The 9,200-nt window shown below is 46.5% G+C and overlaps 1 protein-coding gene across 1 annotated transcript in view; it reads left to right on the top strand.

The window, feature by feature from the left end:
- The first annotated feature begins 8,255 nt into the window (after window positions 1-8,255).
- The window catches only part of NUDT14 (nudix hydrolase 14), a 177,772-nt gene continuing 176,827 nt past the window's right edge, over window positions 8,256-9,200 (top strand). The window contains exon 1 of the mRNA XM_029598096.1: window positions 8,256-8,507. Within this exon, the coding sequence (XP_029453956.1) occupies window positions 8,427-8,507 (81 nt within the window). The 5' untranslated portion in view covers window positions 8,256-8,426. The remainder of the gene's footprint in view (window positions 8,508-9,200) is intronic.

The raw sequence follows: 9,200 nt of genomic DNA, 5'->3' as shown, positions 1-9,200 counted from the left end.
CTGCCCCTCCCCTCCTCCACTGGCTTCCTGTTGGACTGGCTGGAAATCCATGCATAGTATCGATATTTCTAGTAAAATTTGAATATTTCTTTTGGATACATATAACATTAAGATTTTTACAATTTGATTAGGTGCATGTGTGAAGATGCATATGTGTGTATATATGGAGGTTGATGAGGGGTGTTTTTTTTAGAAAATTATTAAACTATATTTTTATTTTACATAATACATATGTTTTTATTTATTTTATTACTCATTTTCAGTTCTATTATTTTTTTAAATTTCATATTCATTTTTTGCCTTGGCATTCACAGATCATCCTTTACCTCTACCAGTTGTGAACCTGCTTTCACCAATATGCTTTGTTCTTTCTGATTAGATGTGCTGTACATGTATATTTTTTGAGCTGAGAATTACAAATTGTTCTATTTCTTATTTGTTCAAAGAATTGATTCCTTGCTATCTTTGTTTCTTTATAAATGAAACCAATTATCCAGTCTTTTTTAATTTATGTTTTTTAATTAATGTATTTTTTGGTAACTGTTGACCCCTCTGTACAGGCATTATTGCTGAAACATGGCTATGTCTTTGTCTATTTTTTAGCTTTATATATTTTTATGGTTTTGTTGTATTTATAATACATTTTCCTTGATCTTATTGTTTTATCCATGTTTATTTTTTTTCTATATTTCTTCTTGCCTTTTTGTTGCTCTGATCTGTGCTGAGGGCATGCGAGTGTGCGCTGATTTACAGGCCATGTGCTGGCGGCTGCTGCCTCCACATTTTTCCTGTCCTCTCTTTTGTTTTCATCATTGTCTGAGGTTGCGTGAATTCTCAAGAGTAAACGCTTGGGAAGCACTGAGTTAAAAAAAAAACTAATTGTAGAAAGAAATAAAAAAAAAAGAGCAGCATATAATTCAGGGGAATATAAAAATTAGAGCTAAAGGGCCAGATTTTAAAAAGGTTATGCGCGTAAATCCGGGTCTACGAGCGCCGGGCCTATTTTAAAAAGACTCGGTGACGCGCGTAAAACCCGGGATGCGTGTAAGTCCCGGGGCTTGCAAAAATGGGCGGGGAGGGGGTGGGGTCAGGCTCCCGGCACAGCGGCCATATTGCCGCTGTGCCAGGGATTGTGCGCCGGCAGTTGGCCAGCACGTGCAACATACTTCAGCCCCAGGGCTAAAGTAAGTTGTGAAATAAAAAAAAGCTGAAAAAAAGGTAGGGGGGAAAGGGCGGGGGAGGTAGGGGAAGGGAAGGTGGGGTGGGGGGTTGGGATTGGGGGAAGGCAGCGCGGCTCCGCGTGCGCAAGGTGCACAATTGTGCACCCCCTTGCACGCGCCGACCCCTGATTTTATAACTTGCGCGCGCAAGTTATAAAATCGGGCGTACATGTGTGCATGCCGCACACACTCCTTTTAAAATCTACCCCAAATTATTTTGGAAACAAAAATCTTTAAAAATTGAAAGATGTAAATTGGATTTTTGGTATGCTAAGTCATATGAAAAATCATTAAACAGCCATAGAAATTTCTAACCCTTACAGAATTTATCTACGCGTTTTTGCAGAAAACCATAGGCCTTAATTTGAAGCTACATTTTTATTTATTTAATTTAACTATACTTGATTACCTGCTACATCAGAAATTTCACCATAGCGAGGTACAATTAAAATAATTTTACAATATGCATAAACATTTGTAGGATGTCGTACAGTTTCATGACAGTGGAGTTTTTTTGTAAATAAAACTCTCCTCCCAAACAAATTCCAAAGAGGTCATTTTCAAAAAGATTTACGCACGTAAAACTGGGTTTTACTTGCATGAAAGGGTTTCTGAAAATTGCTACGTATACGCACGTAACTCCTTTGAAATTTCACTCCATAGGGCTGAATTTTCAAAATGTTTTACATGTGGAAATGGGCTTTTGAAAATTGCTATATATGCTACTTTTGCAAATGTAACTTCTTTGAAAATTAATTCTCTGAGGTAGATCTTAAAAAAGTACGCCGTCGTGCGCAAGGCTGCGCAAAATTGGCAGCCTGCGCGCGCCGAGCCGTGCAGCCTGCCTCCGTTCCCTCCGCGTCCCCCCACCTTCCCCTCCCTTCCCCTATCTAACCCAACCCCCAGCCATACCTAAATCCCCCCCTACCTTTGTTGAGCAAGTTACGCCTGCTTGAGACAGATGTAACTTGCGCTCGCCATCTCGGCATCCCCCAGCACAGGCCGCAGTGCCGGGGACTCGGGACCGCCCTCCCGGCCTGCCCCCGAACCGTCGCCCTGCCCCCGGACCGCCCCTGACCCCAGACACACCCCCCGGACATGCCCCCCTCCCGCCCCCTTTTACGAAGCCCCGGGTCTTACGCGCATCCCGGGGCTTTGCGCGTGCCAACGGCCTATGCAAAATAGGTGCGCCGGCGCACGAGTGCCCTGCGCGCGTAAATCCGGCAGGATTTACGCGCGCAGGGCTTTTAAAATCTACCACTCTGTGTCTAATATTCTCCATATACCTTTAATAGTACATGGAAAAATTCAATTTGAAAGGGAGCCAATAAGACTAGTTTCAAAACTGAGCATTTTCATGAACTGTAAAGCTACTCTGTACCATTAAAGGTTTTTGAAGAACCACAAAACATTATTTTTATGCTTTTAAAACATTTTTACTCTAGTTTATGTATATACTTGTGGTCCTTTTTTGACTTTAGTGTTCGTTAATAACAAATTTTTCTTTACTTTGGTTTTTCACACCAGTACAGGACAGGCCAGTCACCTTGTTCCTGGTGAGGAAAGTTTATTGGGGGTTTTTTTTTATACCAGATGATTTTATTGTACATTGCCTTGATTTGCCATGGTAGAAAGGCAATTAATCAAATGTAATAAATAAGCAACATAAACATACTATGGCTGGGGCATCCTGCCTCCTGAATTCTGTGCCAGGCTTTATCCGGATTACAAGGATTCCCTGGTTGCTGCAGGAGGGTGCCTTGCAGCAGGGGGCAGCTGCGGCACATCATGCTCAGCAGGGCAGCGAGTAAGTACAGTGTTTTCTGTGTTTTTCAATGTTAGCAGAGATAGAAGGTTTCTGTCCACAAGTGTGGATTTCTGTACAGTATTCTGCTTTGTCTGTTTCACGCATGCAGGTCCAGCCAAGATGTCACGCATTCATGTGCGTTTGCTGTCCTTGTGCCATTCATTATGCTCACGTGTAGTAGCAGCAGGCTCTTGGATGGGTATTGTATGGTAGCCATGTAATACCCGGGGGTGGGGGCAGGGAGGCAAGGCAGGTGCAGATGCTGAACTGTGCTAGCACTCTCCCTTGAAGTCATACCAGCTTTCTGCTGTGGCAGGGTCAGATGTCATTGGTCACCGTGTTGTCTTTGACGTTCTGTTTTGAGTTGTTTCTTGCCCAGCATGTCTTTTGCATAGCTGCCTTCTTTACTTCTTTCACTGGAAGTGTTGTCTCAAAGATGTCCATTGTAGCTGGCGAGGAAGGGTTTAAATACAGGTTTCCCTATACGATTTCCTCTTTTTGTTCTTGCAGCTGCATGAGCAGCCATGGCTCCAACAGGAGAAGGAAAGGAGGACCTCCAGCCCAACCAGCAGCAAGGGCGGAAAGTGATCCAGCTCTGCCACCCCTCCCCCCCGACACACACCATCCCTTCTATCCTCAAAAAAGGAGGCTAAAAGTATAATTAAAATGTTTGTTTCAGTTTTTTTTTGCAAATAAACTGTACATAATTGGACTGTGGGGGTCTAAGTTCCTGTAATAGTTTTTTGTTACATTTTAGTTATGCCACAAAACACAGAAAATGATGGTGGTTAAAGACCACAAATCCCATCCAGTCTGCCTACCTTCTTGTAAGTGTTTGGGGTGGTACAGTGTGAAGGACGGGTGTGAGTTAAACAGGGGTGTAGCACAGTAGTAATTTTCTTAAAGGAAAAAACAGAAGGCACCAGGTTAAGCTTCCATCTGCCATTTTTTGCTGATGGGGAAAAGGAAATAAGTTCAAAAAAGGTTCCGGGCTGATGGCCTGGCAGAAAACCACCAGTGGCAGCATTTTATCTTCTGTACATATGTCTGTACATAGTATTTATGTATATCTCGATTATCCACCCTAGGTAATTTACAAAACTACATTCATAAAAACTGACATAAAATAATTAACACACATAAAACAAGTTACCAAACTAACAGGGTCATTCATCAAAATGCGATATGGCATTTACACACGCGATAATGCGTTAATACGTGCGTTAATAATGCGTGTGCATGGCGTGAATGCACATTTTGGCAAGGGGTGGGATTAGGGAGGGATTTATGAAAATGAGGGGCAATATCACACCATGTGATAGCATAATGCATGCTGTCGCATAGCTTTAACGCTGGAAATAACTACACCTTTTTCCCTAGTGTTAAGTTGTGCGATATGACCAAAACGGGAGTAATGCCATTTGTGATAAATTTTTTGAACTGCATTTCAGCCATTTCTGGGCTTGGATGGTGGTGGGGGGGGGGGGGGGGGGGGGGGGGGGGCGGGAGGGAGGGAGAGAGAGCGAGCAGCTGGGGAGTCCCTCCCAGCATGCAACTATTTATATGCCTATAGAAGGGGCATCTAATAGCTCAAGGTGAGGTGTTGGTTTAGGGTTTAGGGGCCAGTTTTTCATGCAGAGTGAGACGTACGAACAGCACAGTAGCGATGTGAATCGTGTGATCGATCGTCTTAACGATCGATTTCGGCTGGGGGGGGAAGGAATCGGATCGTCGCGGTTTTGTTTCTTTAAATATCGTGTAAATCGTAAATCGGGGGTGAGCGGGAAAACCGGCACACTAAAACATCCCTAAAACCCACCCCAACCCTTTAAAATAAATCCCCCACCCTCCCGAACACCCCCAAAATGCCTTAAATTACCTGGGGTCCCGATGTGATCTTTTACTCTCGAGCCTCCAGTGCGTTGTAGAAATGGCGCCGGCGCTACCTTTGCCCTGTCATATGACAGGGCAAAGGTAGCGCCGGCGCCATTTTGTTTTTTATTCCCCGACGTCAGGAGCGTAGGAGATCGCTCCCGGACCCCCGCTGAACCCCCAGGGACTTTTGGCCAGCTTGGGGGGGCCTCCTGACACCCACAAGTCTTGCCAAAAGTCCAGCGGGGGTCCGCCATACAAAATGGCGCCGGCCATACAGCGTATGGCCGGCGCCATTTTGCCGGCGCTACCATTTTGCCGGCGCTACCTTTGCAAAGGTAGCCGGCGCTACCTTTGCCCTGTCATATGACAGGGCAAAGGTAGCGCCGGCGCCATTTCCACAACGCACCGGAGGCCCGAGAGTAAAAGATCACACCTGGACCCCAGGTAATTTAAGGCATTTTGGGGGGGTTCGGGAGGGTGGGGGATTTATTTTAAAGGGTCGGGGTGGGTTTTAGGGTTGTTTTAGTGTGCCGGTTTTCCCGCCCTCCCCCTTCCCCTCCCCCCGATTTACGATTTTTGACGATAAATCGGGGGAATTCCTATTAAATATCGCCTCTAACGATTTTTGACGATTTAAAATATATCGGACGATATTTTAAATTGTCAAAAAACGATTCACATCCCTACAGCACAGTACACCTCGGTGAAGATTTGACATAATTTGGAGTGAGGAAAGTCTCACAAAGATGAAATTTTGTACTATGTTATCTCGACCTAGCTTGATGGTACCCTGTTATAGAGTGCATCAAACTAGGGTGAGAGAACATAGTAGAAATGTTATCTTTGTGTACCTTTCCCCACTCCAAATCACATCAAATCTTCACTGATGTGTACTGTGCTGCTCGTACATTTCACTCTGCATGGAAAACTGGCCCCTTAACGCTAAACCACCACCTCACCTCGAGCTATTAGATGGCCCTCCTATAGAGATGTAATACTTGACAACTATGAGAGCCTTACAGATTGTTTCTCTGACAGTCTCTCTCTCACAACACCCATGATTAAAAGGGAAAAAAGGAGCAATTTATCACATTATATAAGAGATTTATTATAACCATGATGGAAAGTCAACTAGTAACTCAGGGGTAGATCTTTAAAAACTACGCGATTGTGTACTTTTGTTCGCACACCAGGCGCGAACAAAAGTACGCTGGATTTTATAAGATACGTGCGTAGCCGCGCGTATCTTATAAAATCCGGGGTCGGCAAGCGCAAGGGGGTGCACATTTGTGCAACCTGCGCGCGCCGAGCCCAGCACGCGCTGCCTGTTTCCTCCGAGGCCGCTCTGATTTCGGAGCGGCCTCGGAGGGAACTTTTCTTCGCCCTCCCCCCACCTTCCCCTCCCTAACCCACCCCCCCGGCCCTATCTAAACCCCCCCCTACCTTTGTCGGCAAAGTTACGCCTGCTGAAAGCAGGCGTAACTTTGCGCGCGTCGGTCGGCAGCCCCGCTCCTTCCTCCGGTCCCGGGGGCTGGTCCGGAGGCCTCAACCACGCCCCCGGGCCGGCACCACGCCCCCCGGGCCCGCCCCCGAAACACCACGTCATTTCGGGAACGCCCCCGGACACACCCCCTCCCTCCCCTTTTTGAAAGCCCCGGGACTTAGGCGCGCCAGGGCCCTGCGCACGTAAATCCGGAAGGATTTACGCGCGCGGGCCTTTTAAAATCCGCCCCATATGAATATGCGATTTGGAGTGAGGAAAGGTACACAAAGATGAGATTTGTACATTGTACTCTTGACCTGCATCAAACTAGGTTGAGAGTATATTCTACAAATCTCATCTTTGTGTACCCTTAATCACATCAAATCTTCACTGATGTGACTGTGCTGTTCATACCTCTGAATGTACATGTAAAATTGCCCCAGACAACCACCAAAACTTCACCTCAAATTACTTGTTGACCCTCCTACAATGGTACAATGAGAACTTAGCCTAACTGCACCTTTTTTTTTTAATCTCAGGTGCTATTCATGTGAAATTTATAGCAAAATGATGAATCTAGGCCTAAATTTTTTGAATTTGCATACAGATCTCACAATGAATTATCGCATGTACTATGGCGTTATCGTGGGCGCTAGGACCCTAACACCTATGATAAGGCCCTAACGCGATTTGATTAATAACCCTGTGAGCTAGATCAAAAAACATTATCTACTTCCAAAAGTTTGAGTAAACAAAAAGGTACTTCCTAAATGATTTTACTGATGACTCAGGTCTAAGATTTGCAGGTGAAGCATTTCACTTTGTGTGCTGTAATATAATTCCACACGGAACCAGTATGCTTGACTCCTGCTGGTGGAGCAGCGCAGTATGTCAGTATTGGTACTGGGGGCCATGGGGGTCCTGAAGATCTGTTTTGGTTTTCATGGGTGGGGGAGCCCAACACCTCGTATGTCAGTTCCAGGATGAGGATGGGTTTGAGGGCTTTCGCAAAGGTAGGATCAGGGCCAGTTAAGGATGTGTGGCCACCAAGGTCCCTTCTTAGATTCAGGGGATGGGCAGGCCTGATCTGTTTTGGGCAAGAGGAAAAGAAGTTTCCCTGTGCTAACCAGACTTTTCACTTTGGGCTGGTTAGTATGTTAAAACCTAAGATGCAGAGGACTGTCTCTCATACAGGCATTGTAACACTACTGTGTTCTGCAAATCATTACTTTCATAATTGTACATGGCATGTAACCAAACATTAAATAGGTCTCAAGTTGCAATTCCTTATGGATTAATAGTAGTTTATGGTTTTGTGCTCTAGGAAATTATCCAAACCTTTTTTTAAAACCCAGTTACACTAACTGCCTTAACCACATCCTCTGGCAATGAATCCCAGAACTTAACTATGCGCTGAAATAGAATTGCTTTGATTTGTTTTAAATGAGCTACTTGCTAACCTAGTCCTTCTATTATCTTCCAGAGTAAATTCTTTCATGATTTTGTAGACCTCTTCCCACCTCAGTCCTCTCTTCACCAAACGGAACAGCCCTAACTTCTTTAGCCTTTCCTCATAAGGGAGCCGTTCCATGTCCCTTATCGTTTTGGTCGCCCTTCTCTGCACTTTCTCCAGTGCAAGTGTTTACAATGTCGGTCTTAATGCACTTCAATACACAGATCTCTAAACGGGTACCTGAGGCAACCTGATTAAAAAAAAAAAAAAATTGCACAGGTCTTATGGCAAATGAGCCCCATTTCAATACCTAACTAAATGCTACAGGATGAGGGAAAAATCCTTGTGGTGCCTAAACATTATGATTTAATTATGAGTCAGGAGCGGTCGTGCTGACAGGCGGGGCTGCTTCCTCCCTTGCACCGGCGGAGGATCCGGCGGCTGAGGGTCGGTATTGGCTCCTTCTCGCTTCCTGAAGCTCAGGGCTGTGCCCAGTGTCGGCGAGGGCCTTCCTCCCCGTTGCGCTTTCTCTCTGCGCTCGGTCTTGTTCCCCTACTAACCCCCCCCTCCCTCCCTCCCTCGGTCGACATGGAGCGGATCGAGCTGCTGGCCATCGCTCCCTGCGACTCCTCGCAGTACCTGAGACCCTTCCGGCTGCACTACGTACAGGTGAGCGCGCGCTCCTCCCGGCCCGCCGCTCGCCTTCCCCCCGGCGGGCGTGGCAAACAAAAAACCACGAAAGGCCGAGGCCGGCCGCGCGGCCTCTCGCAGAACTCGTGCCCGTGTTTGCGAGCGCCGAGGTGTAAAACGACAGCAATATTAATCATCGGCCAGGGAAACGAGGGCGGGCGGCCGAGCCGAGGGGCCGTCTTACGCTCTTCGCCGCACAAACCACCGTGGGTTGTGCGTGGACGGCGCCAGGAAGGAAGTGGGGCTAGGACGGATCAGGTCCGGGCGCCCTGATTGTCCCTAACTTGTACTGGGGCGGGGGGGGGAGGGCGCTGTACAGACGGGCTTAGCACGGGAAACACCGCTGCCGCCTCATAGGGGTGGGAAGGCGGTTCCTGCGGGCTAGGCTCTTTCATATCCTGTACTGCCTGGCGCACTGCCAGCCTCTGCAGGGCTCCTACGAGGGCTGTGTAAATAGTAGGCGTGGGCACTCCGAAGCTCCTGCGGGCACCTGGCCAATTGGATTAGCAGTTAGGCTGGCACGTTGGCCAGTCCCGCTTTTTTATTTTTGTGTACGTGGTTGCCTTGTAAGGGACAATGCCTTAATCATGAACTGGAAGAGATTTTGCAACTAATTAGTAAAAAAAAAAACAAAAAAAAAAAAAACAGTCTAAGAAACTATTGAATGTAAAA

This window comes from Rhinatrema bivittatum, chromosome 4 (genome assembly GCF_901001135.1).
Source record: "Rhinatrema bivittatum chromosome 4, aRhiBiv1.1, whole genome shotgun sequence".
In the NCBI taxonomy this organism is placed as follows: Eukaryota; Metazoa; Chordata; class Amphibia; order Gymnophiona; family Rhinatrematidae; genus Rhinatrema; species Rhinatrema bivittatum.
This window is presented reverse-complemented; position numbering and strand designations above follow the sequence as displayed.